This window comes from Equus quagga, chromosome 15 (genome assembly GCF_021613505.1).
Source record: "Equus quagga isolate Etosha38 chromosome 15, UCLA_HA_Equagga_1.0, whole genome shotgun sequence".
Classification (NCBI taxonomy): domain Eukaryota; kingdom Metazoa; phylum Chordata; class Mammalia; order Perissodactyla; family Equidae; genus Equus; species Equus quagga.
The window spans coordinates 13,989,058-14,012,377 of NC_060281.1; the positions used below are offsets into that span (position 1 = coordinate 13,989,058).

General features: G+C 39.0%; 1 protein-coding gene across 5 annotated transcripts in view; it reads right to left on the reverse strand.

The window, feature by feature from the left end:
- Nucleotides 1-23,320, reverse strand: part of EFHC1 (EF-hand domain containing 1) — a 75,397-nt gene that overhangs the window by 18,054 nt on the left and 34,023 nt on the right. For 4 of the 5 annotated variants that reach the window (XM_046638837.1, XM_046638833.1, XM_046638838.1 and 1 more), the window contains 3 exons: nucleotides 20,399-20,539; nucleotides 6,074-6,287; nucleotides 5,535-5,682 (listed from right to left, as the gene is read on the reverse strand). In XM_046638837.1, the coding sequence (XP_046494793.1) occupies nucleotides 5,535-5,682; nucleotides 6,074-6,287; nucleotides 20,399-20,539 (503 nt within the window). The remainder of the gene's footprint in view (nucleotides 1-5,534; nucleotides 5,683-6,073; nucleotides 6,288-20,398; nucleotides 20,540-23,320) is intronic. The other variant, XM_046638834.1, reaches the window with a different exon arrangement.

Here is a 23,320-nt window from a genome sequence, read left to right on the forward strand (position 1 = left end):
CTTTACCAGATGGGAGGAGTTAGAAGCCAAAGACAGAATGGCTAGAAGAACTGGAAGGCACGACCCTTGGATCCACACCATCTTTGAGCATCTTCTCTCAGTCATCTCTCCGACCCATGACAAAGGAAGAAAGGGAAGGTGAGGATCAAAATAAGAATAGCAGTTGATTTCTTAACCCAGAACTTGAATTTCTCTTTATTTTTATTGGTATCTTATTCTAAGTGCCATGGTGCTCTTTTTCTCATTATTAAATCAGATTAAAAAAAAAAAAAGATTCTACTGGTAGTATGCCAAAGCAAGAAGCTTTCCAGTGTTGCTGGTATTTGCATAGACATGGGAAAACTACAGAAAAAAACTTCTGAGAAGTACATGAATTAAACGTATGACCATGAATCTCAACTCAGCACTTAATGCTGCCCAGCCACCAAATTATGCTTCGCTAGTGCATTTGTCCTCCCACTTTCTGAGAGAGCTGCCATATTTAATCAGTCCTGAGACAACATTTTTTACATCTCTGGAGTCAGGATGCACTTTTTATTGATGGTGAATATCAACTATACTTGTTGGATTTTCTTTCTTAGTAGTAGATAAAACAATGCTATGTATTTATTTTCATTTTATTTTTATATTCATTTTTCTTATGTAGTCAACAGAATAGACAGCATTTCACAACTTTTCCTCTCTCCTGAAACTTCCAACATCTCCCCATCCTCACTCTTCCTACTGCACTACTACACTGGAAACAATGACATAATCAGAAGGACCCCTCAACCGTCTCTACCCACAGCAGCATCTGTACCCACACACTCTGCCTTCCTGCCTGTTACCATAGATTAAGGTTTCAAAGAGTAATCCCAGGACCCCTGGGGGTTCCTCAGACTCTTTGGGGGTCTGTAAAGTCAAAACTATTCTCATACTACTACTAAATCCTTATTTGCTTTTCTACTCCTGTTTTCTCACACATGCACAGTGGAGTTTTCCAAAGGTTACATAATGAATGATATCACAGAAGGCTCAGTACAGAAGCAGACGAAAATCCAGCTGTCTTCTATTAACAAAGTCAGACATTAAAGAGATTTGCAAAAATGCAAAACAATTCCACTCTTCTCACTCAATTTTTTTGTTTGGAAAAAATAGTTATTTTTCATAAAAATTACGTTATTTGTACTAACATGAAATAAGTTTATTATTGCTTTGTAGAACATTAATAAATATTTTAAATGTCTCAGATTAATTTCTAACATGGTAAATATCAATAGATATACACTACATAAATGAAAGCCCTTGGAGGTCCTGTATAATTTTTAAGAGTACAAAGGTGTCCCGAGACCAAAGAGCTGGAGAACTACCGCCCAAGATGAACGACTGGTGCTTCTCTCTAGAGCCGTTCCTCCACTTGTGTACTAGACTCCATCCTCTCTCACACGCTCCACAACTCTCCCCACTCTCACATTTATCAGCGTTTCCCTCTAAAGAATCATTCGCATTTATGTACAAATATGTCGTTATTTATTCTATCTTAAAAACAAACAAAAAATCCTTCTCTTGACTCCACTTCCTCTGCCAGCTGCTGCCCCATCTTTCTGCTTCCTTTTGCACCAAGTTTCCTCAAAAGAGCTGTCTATACATACTTAAGATGTCGAGTTCCTCTCCTCCCATTCTCTCTTAAATCCCTCCCATCAGATTTTCCTACCCTCCCATTCCACTGAAACTCCTCATTAGGGTCCCCAATGCTCCCTACATTGCTAAATCCCTGTGTGACACAATGAACCATTCTGTCTTCCTTGATACACATGCACTTCTCACTTTGCACAGTTCCGATATGCATGAATTTCAGTTACCACCGACGGCAACAACATGGTTCAAATTTCAACTACCTCAGTTGATTAACTGTGAGTAATTGCATAAAGTACAAATTCATTGTTACGTTTTCAATCCACCAACTTCTATATAAATAACAGATGTGCATGATGATCAGTGACAACTGTATCAGCTCTTTCAAGTCTACTGATGACTGGTCACTGGGCATCTGTTTTTCAGTTCACACAGAGAAAGCAAAGTGTGTAGCTATGTTGCCTTCTTGTCTCTCAGTGATAAACCCACATGACATTTTACAAAAATGGATAACTGAATGAGGGAATTGGCCAACAAAGATGAAAGTGCAGCAGAGAAACAAAGAGCAATAAAGCTAGAAGTGAAATTCGAATCAAACATAATGGTGTTATAGAAGAAAGAGCTGACTGTGGGAATGCTGACACTGCCACCATCCAACAGACTCTTGACGTGCAGCCAGGAGAACTCGGTGAAGGCCAACTTACATAAATGAGGAAAGCGATGGTAAAGAAAAGGCTGAACACAGCCCAGATGCCAGCAAAAAACTGCACATTAAAAGAACTCTGAGATATTTCGTGTCATTAAAGGAACTCTAGGAGACCTTTCACAACATTGAAAGCAAAAATAATAAAGTGTTGGGAGTTGATCCAAACTTAGAAAGGAATATGACCATTTACCAAGGCATAGAAAAGATGTTCATTCTGTATCATAAGTTACACAATGAAAAGAAGGCAAGCACCGTTCAAACCACTCTTGAAAAGCTGTTCACAAAGAAATAAAACTTTAATTTTCAATGTTGCCCATGTTTTAAATTACAGTGTACTAAATAAAAATTAGTTTCACTAATCTTTCATTGCCCTATACATTTATAACCATCATGGTTTTTCATGTTTTGACAAAAATTTTTCAAGGTCACAGAACAACAGCAAATGTTCGCACTGATTAGTAAGACTGTCATTTTTACAGCTCCGCACTACTGTGCAGAGCGAGGGCTGCCTGCCCTTTCCTCATCTGGCTTCCAGGATACCACACCTACTTGGCTTCTTCCTGCCTCACTAGCTGTCCTGCTCAGTCTCCTCTTCTCAGCTCTTGGTGTTGGAGGACCCTGGAGCTCAGTCCTTGGAGCTCTTCTCTTCTTTATCTACACAGACTCCCTTAGAGATTTCACCCAATCCTGTGGCTTAAAATATCATCTATACGCCAACAACTCCCACGTGGACATCTCCAGCCCAGATCTCACATCTGCACTCTGGATTTATATATCCAACAGCCTGCTTCAGATCTCCACTTGGATATCTAATAGATATGTTAAACGTAGTATAACCAAAACTGAAGTCCTCCCCCCTCAAAAAAATCTCCTTGAAAAGATAGCCTCTTCAATAAATGGTGTTGGGAAATCTGGGCAATCACTTGCAAAAGAATGAAGGTAGACCATTATCTCATGCCATCCACAAAAATAAACTCAAAGGATCAAAGAGTTGAAGCTAAGTCCTGAAACCACTAAACTCCTGGAAGATAATGTAGGCAGTACACTCTTTGACATTGAACTTAAAAGGATCTTTTTGACTACCACGTCTCCTCAGACAAGGGAAACAAAAGAAAAAATAAACAAGTGGGACTTCATCAGACTTCTGCAAGGCAAAAGAAACCAGGATCAAAACAAAAAGATAACCCACCAACTGGGAGAAAATATTTGCAAATCATATATCCAACTAGGGGTTAATCGCCATAATATATAAGGAACTCATACAACTGAACAACAAAAAAACAAACAACCCGATCAAAAAATAGGCAGAGGATGTAACAGACATTTTTCCAAAGAAGATATACAGATGGCCAATAAACACATGAAAAGATGTTCAACATCACTAATCATCAGGGAAACACAAATCAAAACCACACCAAGATACCACTTTACACCTGTTAAAATGGCTATAATCACTAAGACTAAAACCAACAAATGTTGGAAAGGGTGTAGAGAAAAGGGAACGCTCATATACTGCTGGTGGGAATGCAAACTAGTACAGCCACTATGGAAAACAGTACGGAGATTCCTCAAAAAGCTAAAAATAGAAATACTGTATGACCTAGCTATCCCACTACTGGGTATCTATCCAAACAACTTGAAATCAACAATCCAAAGTAACATACGCACCCCTATGTTCATTGCAACACTATTCACAATAGCCAAGACATGGGAGCAACCCAAGTACCCATCAACCGATGATTGGATAAAGAAGATGTGGTATATGTATACAATGGAATACTACTCAGCCACAAAAAAAGACAAAATCATCCCATTTCCAACAACATGGATGGACCTGGAGGGAATTATGCTAAGGGAAATAAGCCAAACTGAGAAAGACGAACAACATATGATTTCACTCATATCCAGAATATAAACAAACACATGGAAAAAGAAAACAGTTCAGTGGTTACCAGGGGAAGGGGAGTGGGGGGTGGGCACAGGGGGTGAAGGGGAGAACTTATGTGGTAACAGACAAGAAATAATGTACAACTGAAATTTCACAATGATATAAACTATTATGAAATCAATAAAAAAATTATTACAAAAAGAAAAAGAAAGAAAAAACACCTCCTCTACCCACAATGCACATCTTCCCCATCTCAGCTGATGGCAACTTCTTCCTTCCAGTTGCTCAGGCCCAAAAGCTTGGAGTTATCCTTAACTACTCTCTCTTTTATAGCACCTATATAAGCTGCTGAAGTCCCATTGGCTCTACCTTCAAAATATATCCAAAATCAGACCACTTCTCCCCACCTTCACTGATACTACCTGGGTCCATGCACCATCATCTGTTGCCTGCATTACAGCATGTTCTCCTAACTAGTTTCCCTCCTGATCTATCTCAACACAATAGCCAGGGTAGTTCTTTTAAAACATATGTCAGATCTTGCCACTCCTCTGCTCAGAACCCCCCCAGTGGCTCTCCATTTCAGAGAAAAGCCAACATCGTTCCAAAGACCTAGTAGGTCCTACACGACCTGGCTCCTTGTTAATTTTCTAACTCCATCTCCGACTCCTCTTCCTGTCACTCACCCCATTCCAGCCACGCTCCCTGGCCTACTTCTTGCCAGCGTTACTTGAGTATTCTAGGCATGCTACTATTCAGGGCCTTGACAATCACCATTCCTTCTTTGTGGAAAGCTCTTCCTTCAGATATCCACACGGCTAACTCCTTTACCTTCAAGTGTTAGCTCAATGTCACCTTGTCAAGGTGTGACCACCTCCCCTGATCAACGGCAACCCACCACCACCCTCCAGAAACCCTTATCACCCTTATTTTCCTCCACTGTTCCATAGTACTCAGCACCTAATATCCTGTATAACTTGCTTGTGATGTTTACTGGCTATCTTCCACTGCTTAGAAGGTCCACTCCACGAAGGCAACAATTTGTTGTCTACTTTGTTTACTGATAAAAGCCAAGGGCCTAGCGATGGTGTCTGACACAGAGTAGGCGCTCAATTATCATTGGCCAAATAAGTGAAGTGGAAAAGGTTGAAGTTACTAGTTACTGTATTGGACCCAGGGGACCTTCTGTGTATAACTAATAACTCCCACCTGGTGAGGGAAATCTGCAAATCTAAAATGTGATTATCCATTCATTTGATCAAGAACTATTTCCTGAATATTTCATATGTGCCAAAGCCAGAATGGACCCTAGACAGTCAAACGTACTTTTCCAATTCTGGTGCAGGACCTTCTCGCTTTCGAACATGGTTCTGAACTGACAAGAGTGCTTCTGGTGAATACTGGGCAGCATTGCTTTCCATGTACTTCAAAACATAGTCATCTGTATCAAGGATGACGAACCGGTGGCCAAACACTGAGGAGAAGGTAGAAATATACTTAGCTTGGTTATGTTTTTATCATGCAATCAGGAGTAAAATAATAGTGACCCTCCAATGACAAATTCACAGGTAAGCATTTGTGACCTAGACTAAGGAACTTTCAAAAGCTCTCTAAACTAATATGCAGCAGTTTGCTCAGTGTTTAGGAAGCTCAGGGTCTACATCTGTAGCCAACCAGTGCAACCAATTTACAGCTTAATTGATAAGGAAGGAGATTAAGACACTGCATCGCATATACAAGTATATTAGCTTTATCTCAGCTGGAATGCAGCCCAGCTGCCTCTTACAAGGGTTAATTGAATTAAATTCCAACTAAGAACCCAGTCACTTGGCTAGTAGGAAAGCCTACACTGTGTTTAGACCTACCCTCAATCACAGCACCAATGAAGAAGTCACTAGGGCTGTAGTAGACCGGGTTTTCCACCGATGAGTATGGTTTAATAACTTTAGTTCTGCCAAGGTACTTGCCCCCAATGATACCAGAATTGCGAACAGGAGGTTCAAAGATACTGATCATGTCGGTGGCTAGAAAATAAGAGAAGACGAATCGGCGGTCTTTGTCTTCTGGGATGGGGGATTCCTAGAAAGGTGAAGAAAAGAGGATATTATGAAGGTACATGATCTATACAGATGCTCCAAACTTACATACCTACAGAGACTAGGTATATGATATAAACCTAATCTATAAAGTACCATATAAATGAATGGTATGGGGGGGACTCTGGTGGCTTGGAAAGGACATGCCCATCGAAAAGAGGCTGCCCCAACTCAACTCCAGGTGATTGTTGCTTTGTGGGAACTTAGGCCCAATGTTGCAAGATCTTCCAATTTTTCATGAGGAGATAAACATCTGGATTACTATAAAACCCCTGATTTTAAAAGGTTGACTCCAACTCTTTTAAAGCACCATGCAGGCCAAATAAAACACTTAAGTGGGCTACATTCTGCCCACAGGCTGCCAGTTTGAGACCTCTTGCCTGACATTATGTTCAACTTCGTGGACACTAAGATGATTATGCAAAGTTTCGTTCTTTAAACAAGTCCATTTGTATATATAATTTTAAAAAGAAAATTTATGAAGGGAGGAATGAGTAATATAACATCATAGAGTTGAAAGTGATTCTGAGAAACTGACTTGTAGACAAGACACTTCCTAAATCAAATCACTGAAGAGTGATCACATAACCCTTAAGAAACAAATTCCAGATTGAAGAAGCCTAAATACAGACATGCTTGTTCTTGACTCAAATCCTCTCATATCACAACTTCAGCACGTTATCTTTTCATTCAGACCATGGAATTATTTGTGTAATCATTTCTTGGTTATCAGAGAAAGTCATGGGGCTTCCTCTTAGCAAAATAATTTCCTCATACCATTCCCTAATCTAATAGTCTTCAAGACTTTTTTGATTGGACACCCCTATAATAAAAAAAAATTAACAAACATCCACAATATAGTTAATAAAAATCAAACCACATCACTCCTCTGCTCTCAAACTTCCAGAGGATTCCCCCATCACACTTAGAATAAAATAGTTCTGAGCAGGGCCACAGGCAGTGGTGCCCCAAGGGGGTTGGGGAGATGGCAGCAACAGCTCACCCTGGCAGGAAGGAGGATTTTAAAACTTACAAAATTTTTTTTTACCTTTTTATTTTTAACTAAGTTTAGACTTACAGAAAAGTTGCATAAATAACAGAGAATTCTCATATGCCCTTCACCAAGCTTCCCCTAACATTAACATCTTACATAACCACAGTACAACTATCAAACCCAGGAAAATAACAGTAGTACAATCCTATTAAGTAAACTACTGCCCTTGTTCAAATTTCACCCATTTTTCACTTATGTTCTTTTTCTGTTTCAGGAGCCTATATGGGATCCCATACTGCACTGAGTTATTTCTCTGTAATCTCCTCCATGTGACAGTTCCTCAGTTTGCCCTTATCTTTCATGACCTTGACACTTCTGAAAGGCACTGGTCAATTATTTTGTTGAACGTCCCTCATGCATCTCATTTCTGCATCTATGGCAAAAATACCACAGGAAAAAACAGTGTGTCCTGCTCAGTGCACATCAGAGTTCACAATATCAGTATATCTTGTTGTTGGCATGTTGAGCTTGACCACTTGATTAAGAGGACATCTGCTGGCTTTCTCCCCTATAAACTTACCATCTTTCCCTGTGCAGTTCATATCTTAAGAGAAATGCTCTGAAACTATGAAAGTCTTGTTTCTCTTCACAGGTTTTCCCACTAATCTTAGCATCCACTGACGGATCTTATCTGCAACAATTACTGCTGCCGTGTGTGCTTAATGGTAGTTTCTATTGTCCTCTTCTCTCCTACATTTAAGAGTTGAAATTCTACTATATGGAGGAGCTGCCTCTTTGGGGATGACTGTTTTATCACTGATGCTGTTTAGAATTACAGGCACATGATGACAATAAGAAGCAGATCAGCTTTTACTTGGTTTTACTTTTCAATTCTCCACAGGCTTGTTACCTGCACCCTGGGTGACTGCTCCCACCACCCACCCATCAGGCCTTATGCCACTGGCTGCAAAGCCCCAAGCTGGCCCCCGAGCCCCTCTTCATTTCTGCCCCTCTACCCTCCATTCCCTGTGTACCGCCCCTGCCTGAAACACAGTTGCCTCAGATAGTGCCCTGGCGTGCTCGCTTGGTTATTCCTTCTGGTCTCTGCTCAGCTGTGCCCTCCTCGAAGACGCTTTCCCTGATCTTCCAATGTAAACGAGCCCCCTCCCCATCACTGTCTCCTGCTTTCTCCAGAATGTGCTATTACCTATCCTGGTATGATATCTTTCCTTATGGACTAAAAGTCCTCTGTGAAGGCAGAGATTTGTCTGTCTTCCACTGTACCCTCAATGCCTAGAACTACGCCGAGCTCCAAGTAGTTCTTTAATATTTGTTGAACAAATGAATAAACATACGTTCTTCTATATAACTATGTTTTGTGCATTACAATATACATATATATATATATATATATAAAAATATCAGGGGCTATAAAATAAATGCATTCCTAATAAAATAAAAACAGAGGCTGTCATCTTTTCTTAACAACCTCCATCGATTACATTGTCTTGCACACTCCCTGGAAGGGTGTGCACGCTGCTTCAGAGATCACCGCTCAAGTCAAGTTTCTTATGCTCTTCCAAAGCTTCCTCAAGTTTCTCAGCAAGCACCCAACTCTGAGCCCCAGATATTTTTACTTAGGCACCAATTGCCTACCTGGGTTTATATACTTTATTTCCTCACAACATGTCCAGTGCCATCTGAACTTAATCTATATTTGTCTCTGATCATTTCTCTAGCATATTCCCGTCTTTTGAATTTCCACATTTTCTTCTGAAGTCCTCACCTTATTCCTAAGCCCTTTCCCCTTATTGTCAGATACCCTTTCTTTCATCCCAGAGGTTTTATGATGAGCTGAATGAATACACCCTCTATTTCACCAAACAGGTCAGGAAAAACCTTTGAAAATTACACTATCAGAATACCACATCTTCTTTCTTGTCTGTAGGAAGATATCCGCTACTTCCTTACTAATAGTTCTGTTGGTGTTCTTCTAAATATATATAGATATATTTTTTTACTGTGTCCCATAACAGAAAAAAACTGCAAAAAATCAAAATGTATAGTTCAAAGAATTTTCACAGAGTGAAAACTCATGGAACCAGGACCCAGGTCAAGGAACAGAACACTGATGGAACCCAGAAAGCAGCCTGCCCATCACCACTCCATCCCTCCCTCACCAAAAAGCCAGTATCCTGAGTTTTATGGTTCTCTTTAGTTTTACTACGAAGTGGGGGTCCCCAAACAGTTTTGTTTTGCCTGTTTTTTAATCTTCATATAAATGAAATTACATAATATCCAAGTATTCTTTTGTATCTGGATTCTTACATTCAAAATTATGCTTACGTGATATATCTTTGTTATTTGTAGCTATAGTTCCTTAATTTTCACTGCTAAACAGAATTCAAATCATTCTATATTTGCCATAATTTATTTATCCAGTCTTCTATGGATGGACACTTCGGCCTATTTTTGGCTATCATGAATTATGCTGCTATGAAGATTTTCATCTCTTGGTGCACACACACGGTACCATTTTGGCACAATTTAGTGTACCTGACTATGCCAAACTGTTTTCCTAAGTGAGTGTGTCACTGAGAGTATGAGATTTCCAGTTGTTCCATATTCTCACCATTGCATTAGCGATCCTGGTCAGTGAGTACAGGCAATTTGCTGTGGTTATAATTTGTAGTTCCCTGATCACTAGAGCCCGGGCACCCGTTCACATGTCTACTAGCCTTTTGGATATCCTCTTCTGTCAAATGCTTGTTCAAGTTTCTTGCTTATTTTTAAAAATGATTTCAGAGTGTTCTTTACAGCTCGATATGAGTTCTTGGTTGGTTTCTGTAGTAACATCTTCTCCCACTCTGACCTTGCCTTTTTTACTCTCTTAATAGAGTTTTTTGAGGAACAGAAACTTTCCATTTTAATACGGTCAAATTTATCTATTTTTAAAAGAATTACTGCTTTTTGTGTCCTCTAAAGAAAGCCTTCCCTACTACAAGGTTAAGATTATATTATCATTAAGAAGTTTTGTTGCTTTGCCTTTCACACGTAAATCTTCAATCCACCTGGAATTGACTTCTATTTTTGGTGTGAGGTGGGGGTCAAATTTTCCTCTTTTTTCCCATATGGATATCTAATTGTTCCAACATCATTTCCTGAAAAGACCTTCCTTTCCCAACCTTCTGCATTGCCATGTTTGCCATATATCTTAAGTGTGTGTGGGTCTGTTTCTGGGCTATCTTTTCTATCCCATTGGCCTAGTCATCGATCTTTGCACCAATATGAGGTTGTCTTAATTACTTTATATGACTTTTTAACATATTGTGACATTTGGTTGAGCAAATCCATTGATCTTGTTTCAAGAATGTCCTGGCTATCCTCGATACTTTACATCCCACACAAATTATACAATCAGTTAGTTAAGCTCTGCAAAAATAAAAACCCTTTGGGATTTTGACTGTAATTGCTTTGAAACCACACATCAATTTGGGGCAAATATCTTTATAAGACTGAATTTTCTAACCAGTGAACATGGTATGTCCCTTCATTTATTTAGGTGTGCTTTAATTTTCTCTCTATGTCTTAGGTATTACACACCTTTTGTTTGATTTATTCCTAGGAATTTAATATTTTTGTGCTATGGTAAATGGCATTTTTCTAACTTTATTTTTTGTCTGTTGCTGTCTATACATTGACTCCAGTAACATATTATATAGCTTCTCTTTGATTCTCTGCATATATAATCATTCATTTTAGACGATAACAGTGTCATTTCTTCCTTTCCAATCCTTACACCTTTTATTTTCCTTACTGTCTCACTGCTCCAGCTAGGACCTCTGGCACAGTGTTGAATAAAAGGCGTGACAGGGAGAAGTCTTGCCTTGATCCTAATCTCAGAGGGTACACTTTCAGCATGTCATCACTAAGCATGCTGTTTGCAGTAGATTTTTGGTAAATACCCTTTATCAGACCACAGAACTTTCCTTTTATCCCCTATTTACTAAGAGTTTTGTTTTAAAACCATAATAGATGAATTTTATCAAATACTTTTCTGCATCTAATTTTTTCTTTTATTGTTACTGTGATAATTTTCCAAAATACAAACACTTTGCTTTCTGCTGAAATTCTCAATTTTATCCTTTAACTCCTTAAACATAGTAAACATAGCTTTTTTAAGTTTGACTTTGATAACATCAGTATTTGAAGCCCCTATGGATCTATTTCTATTGTCTGTTTCTGCTCATTTTCCTTCATATCATCTTGCCTTTCGTCTGGCCATTGTATTGTTAATATTGTTTTTTTGAATGAGTGCCATACATTGTATTACTTAAATTGTTTGCAGAAATAATTTGAAACCTAGGACAATGCAATCTTCAGAGAATTTACATTTGCTTCTGCCAGATACCTGGGGGCATTAGTAATCCAGGATTATCTTAATCTGATTTCCGGAATTTAGGTAATTCAGGGACTGAGATAATTCAAAAGCAGGCAATAGTCCCTTCAAGGATGAGCCACTAAGGACTAAAGCACAGAGGGTTTACCAAGTGCTTCTGCCTTTGATGGGCCCTAGATTCCAATGTTTGCCCTCAGAGAATGCCCTAAATCCAACGTTTGCCTTCTAGAATCAGCAAACATTCCCAGGGGAGAATGGCCCCCTTTTCCAGGCTCACCTCTCTGGTTGACAATATTCTCCTGGTTCTTGCTCACTGATTCTTCACATCTTTCTAGTTGTTCAGCACCCTCAAGCAGTAGTAAATGCACACACACACACACACACAAACGAGTTTTTCTAGTTGTCCTCAGCAAGAGGGCTGATCCAAATTACCTAGTCTATCATGGCTAGAAACAGAAGTCCTCTACCTACTTTTCTACATTTTGTGACACATCACATTTGCCCAGATTTGTCAGTATAGAAAACTACAGTCAATATATACATATTCTTTCTCCTCATATAGCAATATCTAATGTTATTCATAGAAATTTTTATAATCAATCATGTAACAATTTTCCCAGGATTTTTAGGTAGGAAAAGTAAGCTTAGAACTATGTAGTTTACAAACTCATGTGAGTCCTTTTCCCTTTTCATAGCCTAAGCACTATACTGGTTCTTCATCAAAAGAATGCTGGGTTGAGGATTCTCAGAGCTGCAGGAATAGGATTTTTTTCCAACTTCCTTCCTCATAGTGACTCTTCATGTCACCCTCTTGAGGGCTGTGGTAACTACTTCTCACTAGTAAAAACAATTGTGATCATCTTTTCACTACTGCTTCTCTCATATATAAGACGGCAGTATTAAAGCTGCTTACATGAACATACTGTCATATTTCCAAAATAATATACATTGCAAAATAAAAATACACTATTTTTTCAATTACTTTATTGAAGTCATAATGGTTTATAACATTGTGTAATTTCAGGTGTACATTATTATTTATCAGTTCCTGTATAGACTGCATTGTGCTTATTACCAATAGGCTAATTTTTACCTGTCGTCATATATATTGGTGCCCCTGTACCACTTTCACCCACCACCCTACCCCTTCTCCCTGGTAACCACTTATCTGTCCTCTTTGACCATGGGTTTATCTCCACATATGAGTGAAATCATGTAGTGTTTGTGTTTCTCTGTCTGGCTTATTTTACTTAAAATAATACCCTCAAAGTCCATCCATGTTGTTGCAAATGGGACGATTTTGTCTTTTGTTATGGCTGAGTAAAATTCCATTGTGTATATATATACACCACATCTTCTTTATCCATTCATCCATTGATGAACATGTGGGTTGCTTCCATGTCTTGGCTATTGTGAATAATGCTGCAATGAACATAGGGGTGCATGAGTCTCTTTGAATTGTTGATTTCAAATTCTTTGGATAAATACCCAATAGTGGAATAGCTGGATTGTATGGTATTTCCATTTTTAATTTTTTAAGAAATCTCCATACTGTTTTCCATAGTGGCTGCACCAGTTTGCATTCCCACCAGCAGTGGACAAGGGTTCCCTTTTCTCCACACCCTCTCCAACATTTGTTATTTTTTGCCTTGGTAATTATAGCCATTCTAACAGATGTAAGGTAATATCTCATCGTAGTTTTGATTTGCGCTTTGCTAATAATCAGTGATGTTGAACATCTTTTCATGTGCCTGTTGGCCTTCTGTATCTTCTTTGGAGAAATGTCTGTTCACATCCTCCTCCCATTTTTTGATCGAGTTGTTCGTTTTGTTGTTGTTGAGGTGTAAGAGTTCTTCACATATTTTGGAGATTAACCCCTTGTCAGATATATGATTTCCAAATATTCTCTCCCAGTTGGTGGGTTATCTTTTCATTTTGTTCCTGCTTTCTTTTGCCTTGCAGAAGCTCTTTATTGATGTAGTCCCATTTGTTTGTTTTTTCTTTTGTTTCCCATACCTGAGTAGACATGGTATTTGGAAAGATGCTGCTAAGACCGATGTCAAACAATGTACTGCCTATAGTCTCTTCTAGGAGTTTTATGGTTTCAGGTCTTACACTCAAGTCTTTAATCCATTTGAGTCAATTTTTGTGTATGATGTAAGATAACTACTTTCATTCTTTTGCATGTGGCTGTCCAGTCTTCCCGACACCATTTATTGAAGAGACTTGCCTTTCTCCATTGTGTGTTCTTGGCTCCTTTGTTGAAAGATTAGCAGACTGTAGATGTGTGGTTTTATTTCTGGGTTTTCAATTTCAATCAATTTTGACCTAAGTGTCTGTTTTTGTACCAGTAGCATGCTGTTTTGATTACTATAGCCTTGTAGTATATTGTGAAGTCAGGGATTGTGATGCCTCCATCTTTGTTCTTTTTTCTCAGGATTGCTCTACCTATTTGGGGTCGTTGGTTGTTCTATATACATTTTAGGATTCTTTGTTCTATTTCCATGAAGAATGTCATTGGGATTCTGATTGGGATTGCACTGAATCTGTAGACTGCTTTAGGTAATATGGACATTTTAACTATGTGTATTCTTTTAATCCATGTGCATGGAATATCTTTCCATTTCTTTATGTCATCTTTGATTTCTTGCAATAATGTCTTATAGTTTTCAGTGTATAGGCCTTTCACTTCCTTGGTTAAATTTATTCCTAGTATTTTATTCTTTTTGTGCAATCGTGAATAGGATTATATTCTTGAGTTCTCTTTCCGCTGGTTTGTTATTAATGTATAGAAATGCAACTGATTTTTCTAAGTTGTTTTTGTACCTTGCAACTTTTCTGTAGCTGTTGATTATTTCTAATATATGGTGGATTCTTCAGTGTTTTCTATATACAGGATCATGTCATCCACAAACAGTGAGAGTTTCACTTCTTCCTTTCCAATTTGGATACCTTTTATTTCTTTTTCTTGCCTAATCGCTCTGCCCAAAACCTCTAGTACCATGTTGAATAGGAGTGGCAAGAGTGGGCACCCTTGTCTTGTTCCTCTTCTCAGAGGAATGGCTTTCAGTTTTTCACCACTGAGTATGATGTTGGCTGTAAGTTTGTCATATCTGGCCTTTATTATGTTGAGGTACTTCCTTATATACCAATTTTATTAAGAGTTTTTTTTTTTATCATAAATGGATGATGTATCTTGTCAAATGCTTTCTCTACATCTATTGAGACAATCGTGTGATTTTTATTCCTCATTTTGTTAATGTGGTGTATCACACTGATTGATTTGCAGATGTTGCACCATCCCTGCATCCCTGGTATAAATTCCACTTGATCATGGTGTATGATCTTTTTAATGTATTGTTCTATTCAGTTTGCCAATATTTTGTTGAGGATTTTGCATCTATATGTGTCCATGATATTGGCCTGTAATTTTCCTTATTTGTGTTGTCCTTGTCTGGTTTTGGGATCAGGGTTATATTGGCCTCACAGAATCAGTTAGGAAGTCTTCCATCTTCTCCAATTTTTTGGAACAGTTAGAGAAGGACAGGTATTAAATCTTCTTTGAATGTTTGGTAGAATTCTCCAAAGAAGCCATCTGCTCCCGGACTTTTGTTTTTTGGGAGGTTTTTGATTACCGTTTCAATTTCTTTACTTGAGATTGTTCTGTTCAGATTCTCTATTTCTTCTTGATTCAGTTTTGGGAGGTTCTATGAGTCTAAGAATTTATCCCTTTCTTCTAGGTTATCCAATTTGTTGGCATATAGTTTTTCATAGTATTGTCTTATAATCCTTTGTATTTCTGTGGTATCTGCTGCGTTTTCTCCTTTTTCACTTCTAATTTTATGTATTTGAGCCTTCTCTCTTTTTTTTCTTAGTGAGTCTGGCTAAGGGCTTGTCAATTTTGTTTATCTTCTCAAAGAACCAGCTTTTACTTTCATTAATCCTTTCTAGTATTTTTTTGGTCTCTATTTAATTTATTTCTGCTCTAATTTTTATTATTTCTCTCCTTCTGCTGACTTTGGCCTTTGTTCGTCTTTTTCTAGTTCTGTGAGATGTAGTTTAAGATTATTTATTGAGATTTTTCTTGTTTGTTGAAGCAGGCCTGTATTGCTATGAATTTCCCTCTTAGAACAACTTTTGCTGCACCTCATAAGAGTTGATGTATTTTCATTTTCATTTGTCTCCAGGTATTTTTTTTTTTAAAGATTTTATTTTTTCCTTTTTCTCCCCAAAGCCCCCCGGTACATAGTTGTGTATTCTTCGTTGTGGGTTCTTCTAGTTGTGGCATTGTCTCCAGGTATTTTTTAATTTCTCCTTTGATGTCTTCACCGATCCAATGGTTATTCAGTAGTATGTTGTTTAGTCTCCATCTATTTTTCACTTTCCAGCTTTTTTTTTTCCTAAGATTGGCACCTGAGCTAATATCTGTTGCCAATTTTTTTTTTCTTCATCTTCTCTCCAAGGCCCCCTGGTACATAGTTGTATATTCTAGTTGTGAGTGCCTCTGGTTGTGCTATGTGGGATGCCACCTCAGCATGGCTGATGAGCAGCACCATGTACATGCCCAGCATCCAAATTGGTGAAACCCTGGGCCACTGAAGTGGAGTGCATGAACTTAACCAATCAGCCATGGAGCTGGCCCCTTTCCTAGCTTTTTTCTTGTAGTTGGTTTCTAGTTTCATAGCATTGTGGTCAGAAAAGATGCTTGATATGATTTCAATCTTCCTAAACTTACTGAGGCTTGCCTTCTTTCCCAACATATGGTCTATCTTTGAGAATGTTCCATGTGCACTTGAGAAGAATGTGTACTCTGTTGTTTTTGGATGGAATGTTCTATATATATATATATATATATTAAATCCATCTGATCAAGTGTTTCATTTAAATTCACTATTTCTTTGTTGGCTTTCTGTCTGGATGATCCATCCATTGATGTAAGTGGGGTGTTGAGGTCCCCTACTACTAATTGTGTTGCTGTTAATTTCTCCCTTTAGGTCTTTTAATAGTTGCTTTATATACTTTGGTGTTCCTGTGTTAGATTCATAAGTATTAAGTCCTCTGGGTGGAATGTCCCTTTTATCATTATACACTGCCCTTCTTTGTCTCTCACTGCCTTTTTTATCTTGAAGTCTGCTTTGTCTGATATAAGTATGGCAACACCTGCTTTCTTTTGCTTGCCATTTGCTTGGAGTATCGTCTTCCAACACTTCACTCTGAGCCTGTGTTTGTCTTTAGAGTTGAGATGTGTTTCCTGGAGGCAGCATACTATTGGGTCTTGTTTTTCAATCCATCCAGCCACTCTGTGTCTTTAATTGAAGAATTCAGTCCATTTACATTTAGAGTGATTATTGATAGACGATGGCTTAATCCTGCCATTTTATCTTGTTTTCCAGTTGTTCTTTATTTGCCTTGTTTCTCTTCTCTTGTATTTCTGACTGCCATTTCAGTTTGGTGGTTTTCTGTGATGGTTTTCTCAGTTTTCTCTTTATGTATGATTTTTGTCTCTGCTCTGATTTTTTGTTTTGTGGTTACCATGAGGTTTATATAAAAGATCTCGTAGATGAGATAGTCCATTTTCTGATAGCCTCTTATCTTCATTAATCTAAGCAGGTTCCATCCCTTTCTCTTCCCCATCTACATTATTGTTGCCACAAATTATTGTTTTGCAATGTGTTTGTGATTAAAATGAAGCATTTATATTTATTTTTGATGTTTTCCTTGTCTTTATCTTTTATGTTAAAATTAAGTGTTTGCTAACGTGTTCTGATAGAAAGCTGCAATTTTCTGATTTTGTCTAGTTATCTCCTTGCTCAAGACTTTGGAAACCTTTGCCATTTTGCTTCAGGTACGAGGGCATCCTTGATCATTTCTCGTAGTGGCAATGAACTCCCTCAGCTTTTGTTTATCTGGGAAAGTTTTTATTTTTCCATCATATCTGAAGGACAGTTTTGCTGGATGAACTATTCTTGGCTGGAAGTTTTTGTCTTTCAGTATTCTGACTTTATCATTCCAATCTCTCCTAGACTGTAACATTTCTGCTGAGAAACTGGCTGAAGGCCTGATAAGGGTTCCTTTGTAGATTATTCTCTTCTGCCTTGCTGCCCTTAATATTTTTTCTTTATCATTGACTTTTGCCAGTTTTACTATTATATGCCTTGGAGAAGGTCTTTTTACATTGATGTGATTAGGAGTTCTACTGGCTTCATGTACTTGTAAGTCCAGTTTCTTACCCAGGTTTGGGAACTTCTTAGCTATCATTTCTTTGAACAAGCTCTCTGCTCCTTTCTCCCTCTCTTATCCCTCTTGAATATCTATAATCCTTAAGTTGCATTTCCTAATTGAGTTGGATATATCCCAAATAATTTCTTCATTTTTTTTTAAGTCTTAGTTCTCTCTCCTCCACCTGAACCATTTCTATATTTCTGTCCTCTAAATTACTAATTCTGTCCTCCATAACATCAGCTCTGTTTTTTAAGGTTTCTAGATTCTTTTTTATCCCATTCATTGTGTTCTTCATCTCCAGCATTTGTGGATTTTTTTAGAGTTTCAATCTCTTTTGTGAAGAATTCCTTCTGCTCATTAATTTTATTCCTGAGTTCATTGAACTGTCTTTCTGAGTTTTCTTGTAACTCATTTAGTTTCTTTATGACAATTATTTTGAATTCTCTCTCATTTAGACTGTAAATTTCTGTGACTTCAGGATTGGTTTCCAGAGACTTGTATTTTTCCTTCTGATCTGGGTGTTAATGAGGTTCTTAATGGTGTTTGATGACTTGATCCTTTGCTGGTGCATAGTGGTAATATCAGGTCACAGATTCCACCTGCCACCACTGGGAGGGCAGGAGCTGTATTTTCTGAACCCACTGCATCTGCTGGAATTCGTCCCAATAGGGCTCATCTGTATTTGCCTGCTGGCTACAGCAGCTTGGAGGGTCACACACGCATGCACAGGCACTCTGGTGTGGATCTGCTGCCTTGGCTGGGGACTAGGCCATGCTGGTGTGGTAGGCTGGGGGAGGGGAGGGGCACTTATGCGTGCATGTGAGCCCACTCTGCACTCATGGGCAGTTCACCTGGGCTGCTGCGCTTGGTCAGGGCGCCCACACAGTGGCTGAGCTGTGCCACTCAGTGTGGAGCATTACCGCGGGTCTGGCTGCCACTCTGAAAGCAAAAGCATTTGTGCACAAGCCTGACTGCTCCCCCACCTCCTTTTACAGTTGCACGCCAGTTGCTGCATGAGGACCTGTGACCTAGATCACTGCTGCTGGGGAGGAGAGGGGATCCGCTCATCTCCCTCCACTGTTTCTTGGCCATCCAGGACCCCTACCTTCAGATATATGGCTGCATGGATCTCTCAGATGTCCTATTGTGCTTTGAAGGGAATCTTCTGTTGGTTAATGAATGTTTGTTTTATTCTAACTTGGTGGGGAGAACCTAAGGGAACAGTTCACTCCACCATGATGCTGATGTTTTATACTCTTTAATTTAAAAAGAATGCTGGGTTGAAAGTCAGAAGGTTCAGTTTTACTCCTGCCTCTGCCTAAGAAGCACTGAGACTGGGACAAGCCAATTAGCCTCTCTGATTCTTATGTTTTGAAACATAAAATGAGTATAATATTCTATTGCCTAACTCATAGATGTTAAATGTGCAAATAAATTCATTTACCCATTCAACCAACAGTTACTGAGTACGCACAAAATCTAGAAAGACATGATCCCTGCCCTCAAGGAGTTTACAGTTACTACCTCGTAATTCAGCAAGCCCCTGCAATTTGAACCATAACTCAAGAACTTAGTAATAATGCAAACCTTCATTCATCAGAGTTCTTATGGTATGGAGTGTTCTGGTTGCCCTAGAGCTTGCTAGAACTCCCTTTTTATTTTAAGCTTTTTTCAACATTTTCCTAAAATACACAAGTTGATTGTGCTTTCATTTAAGTTTTACTTTTTTAAATACAAGTATATAGTTTGAAAAATCATCTGACCCACCCCTACCCACTCCCAATTCCTATTCTCAGAAGTAACTTATTTCAATTTCTGGTATTTAAGTCCATATTTCTAAATAAAATGTTTATGTTCCTATTTCTACATTTTTCCCATTTATAAAGACGTTATCCTTTGAACTCCTATCAGTAATTTGCTCAGGTAATTCAGCCAGTGAGTAGAATATTCAGGATTTGCAATTATGTCTGCTTCTACATCCATGCTCTTAACCACTATCCATATGACCTCTCAAAGGCAACATCTATTAAACTGGTATGATTCCATTTAATACATTTAATGAATATAAAATGCGTCAAGCAAATATCACAGGTAATGCTAGAAATTAATAGGACATGGTCTCTACCCTCAAGGAAATCACAGGACACTGGAAAGGCATACAGATACACAAATAATTTGAATGTAAGTCAGGCTTTTACAATTGATTAACAAAAAGGGCAAAAAGATCTGTCAAACTTGACAGGTAGAGTAGAGAGATTAATGATCTAAGAAAGATTTGGGGAATAGATAGGATTTGAGCTAGGTCTTGGTTTGAGGGCACTTAATACTATCCAACCTGCCCAAAGGCTGGGTACTAGACCCAATGGTTAAGTAAACATATAACTCTGACAGCTATCACTCTACAGCTTACAGACAAAATGGACCACTGTGCACAGTACTGAGACAGGATAGAGTCTTGGTATATAAAAATTAACCTCACCAGTGCAGCCAAATAACGAAGCACCTTATTATCATTCAGCAGCATTTTAATAACATCTTTTCTTGGAGCTTTTGGAATGAGAGCAAAGCAATTCTGAGCAGAGTCTTCCACTAGTCCATAACCATTATAGGGAGGTAATTCCTGAAGAAATACGGGAAACAAGAAATAAAGCAGATGCTCTTTGTGTTAAACATTACATTAAGGGTAACTAGTTTCCTTTTAAAAAAAATCTAGACAACATTTATTCAAAAGTAATTTCTACATATACAAATATAGTCAGAAAAAATAACATACTGCATGTTCCATTCCTCTTTATTTATATATTTTACCCCATGACCACTGCTCATAGAAGTGACTGATGATTCTACAAAGTAACCCTCAGGGCTAGAGTGAAACTATTGCTGATGTCCACTGACCTCTTACTGCCAAAGCAGGGCCTGGCCCTACTCCCAGTCCCAATCTTGGCCCTTGTGGTCATCCTAGCATGGTGAAGCCCATGGGTCTGTGACTTCTTTGTTCAAGGGTGTGGGCCTCAGCCTGGCAGATCTGGAAACCATTTTCTGAGTTCACTCCAAGTGTGTACATGTATAGGAGTTGGGGCAGGGGGAGAGTCAGGACTCGGTTCATGCTACTTTTTTTCCCAGTTACCTCCATATTTCTAATATTATTATTTCTTGATTTTTGTCTCACAGAAGAGGAATGAGAGCCATACTTTACTGAGAACTCATACCCCTTGTCCACCCAGGACTTTCCCTTCCTAGTGAAGGAGTAAACTCAAGAAAATAAATTTCAGATGCGAAGGTTTTTGGTGAGTTAGTTATGTAAGTATAGGATGAGCTTATATTTTCCATTCAGGTTCCATGAAGAGCTGAAGGCATCACTCTAGGATACTAGGGTTTGTTTGTTTAAAAACTTTAGTTCAGAGGCCATTTCCCCATTCTCATCAATGTTCAGCAGACTGAAGCAGAGTACTTTTTCTGACTTCTTTTCACTATGCTTTCTCAGCAAACTCAGCTCAGACCATGCTTTTCACTTGTAAATACCTTCCCTAAAACTTTTTTTATTTTATTTTTTTGGTGAGGAAGATTTGACCTGAGCTAACATCTGTTGCCAATCCTCCTCTTTTTTTGCTTGAGGAAGATGAGCCCTGGGCTAACATTTGTGCCAAATTTCCACCATTTTGTATGTGGAATGCCTCCACAGCATGGCTGATGAGTGGAGTAGGTCCGCACCCAGGATCCGAACCCGTGAACCTGGGCCACCAAAGCAGAGTTGAGGGAGCTTTAACCACTCAACCATGGAACTGGCCCCCTCAAATCTTTTTATGTATTGTATCCAGGTACTTTAATAAATTAGTCTACACAATCCCTGGTCCACCTCTAAGAGAGTACTCCCTCAAACACTCATGACTCTGCCTCGTTCATCCAAGGTGTAGTGCTTGGAACACCAACCTTTACCCATCTCCCAGGGCTGCAGTTAACGTGATCATCAAGGCTGGAACATGACTAGTGAATCCAGTCACTATGGAACACGACTAATTGGCTCCCAGTGCAAAACTACTACTCAATGAATATACAAGTTGCCATGGACAGAGGGACCTTGGGTGAGACACCAAACACTAAGAAGCATCTGAGTTACTCTGGGGGCTAGGCAGAAATGCACGGTGATGGAAGCTAAACTTGCTTTGCATCCTCATCCACACGCAATGAGAGCAGCCTGGTTGGGGGATCGGGGTGGAGGTTGACGGATTTTGAATTAGGGAGGTAACTGTAAGCCTCTAGTCTTCCTCTCAAATTCCCTTTGTGTTTCAGTAGGCTTCTACTTGTTTTTCCTTAACCGCACGTCATTTCTCCTGCTTGGAATGAAGACTTTCCCTAAATATCAGTCCATATGCTTGGGGTGCTGGCACCATGCTTCTTGTGCTCCAAGCTACTGCCTGGGTCCTGTTCTAAACTAGATGAGCCATTCCTCTGACTATAGATTTATCACTCCTAGATGCACTTGCTCATATGACCCACCAATCTGCCCAGGCTTTCTTAACAAAGCAAGTACCTGCGGAGCCTGAGAGTCCCATACCCCCTCACATACTGCTTTTAGGGGGCAGTTCCATAGCAGATGAGCTCTCCTAGTCCTGGATTCTCCCTCCTCCCTCCTAGCATGTCTCCAGATGAAGCTAGCCTGAGACAGAGCACATCTGGCCATGGGCTCCATGTTTACTTATTCCTGATTTAGCAGACCAGCCTGCCCTACAAGTGTTGTGATTCTCCAACTGAGTACATCTACTTCATATCCACTTCTGTCCCTGACCATCAGCATGACTCAGCCTTTATCCCTTTAGACCCTGCTACAGCTTCCCATCCCTGCTTTCCAACTGCGTTGTTCAGGGTTTAAATGACTGAAGTGTAATGACTAAGGAGTGCTAAACGGTATTTGCTATTCAGTAAGTGGAGCTCTTCTACTCACTGCCCACAAAGACTTTCATGGACAGGCAGAGAGAATTTATTTGTAACAGAATTGTTTATGATAGAGAATTCACTGAAAATAAACTGACCAAACACCATGATTAATATGCTCTATGTGTAAATGTAGAATTAGTTTTATTATCCAGAGTGACCGAAATAGGGCAAAACAAACAAACAAACCAAAATCTACAGTGGTTCTTCAGTTCTCTCTGCTCTCTATTCAAGCCTTCCCTCCCTTTTCTTTCTTTAGAAGAGAGGTAAGGAGAAAAAAGATGAAAGGCCCGAGGATGGGGAGCAGAGGTATTCTAGGAAGCAAAAGCTTTTATCAGCTCCAAAGATGGATGGATGCTCTTTGACTAAGAAAAGTGCACCACTGTGTTGCAACTCCTCCCCATCCCACCTCCTGGGTAGCTGAGACTCCTTGTAAGAATGTTTGACATTTATAGAATCACCTTGTAGT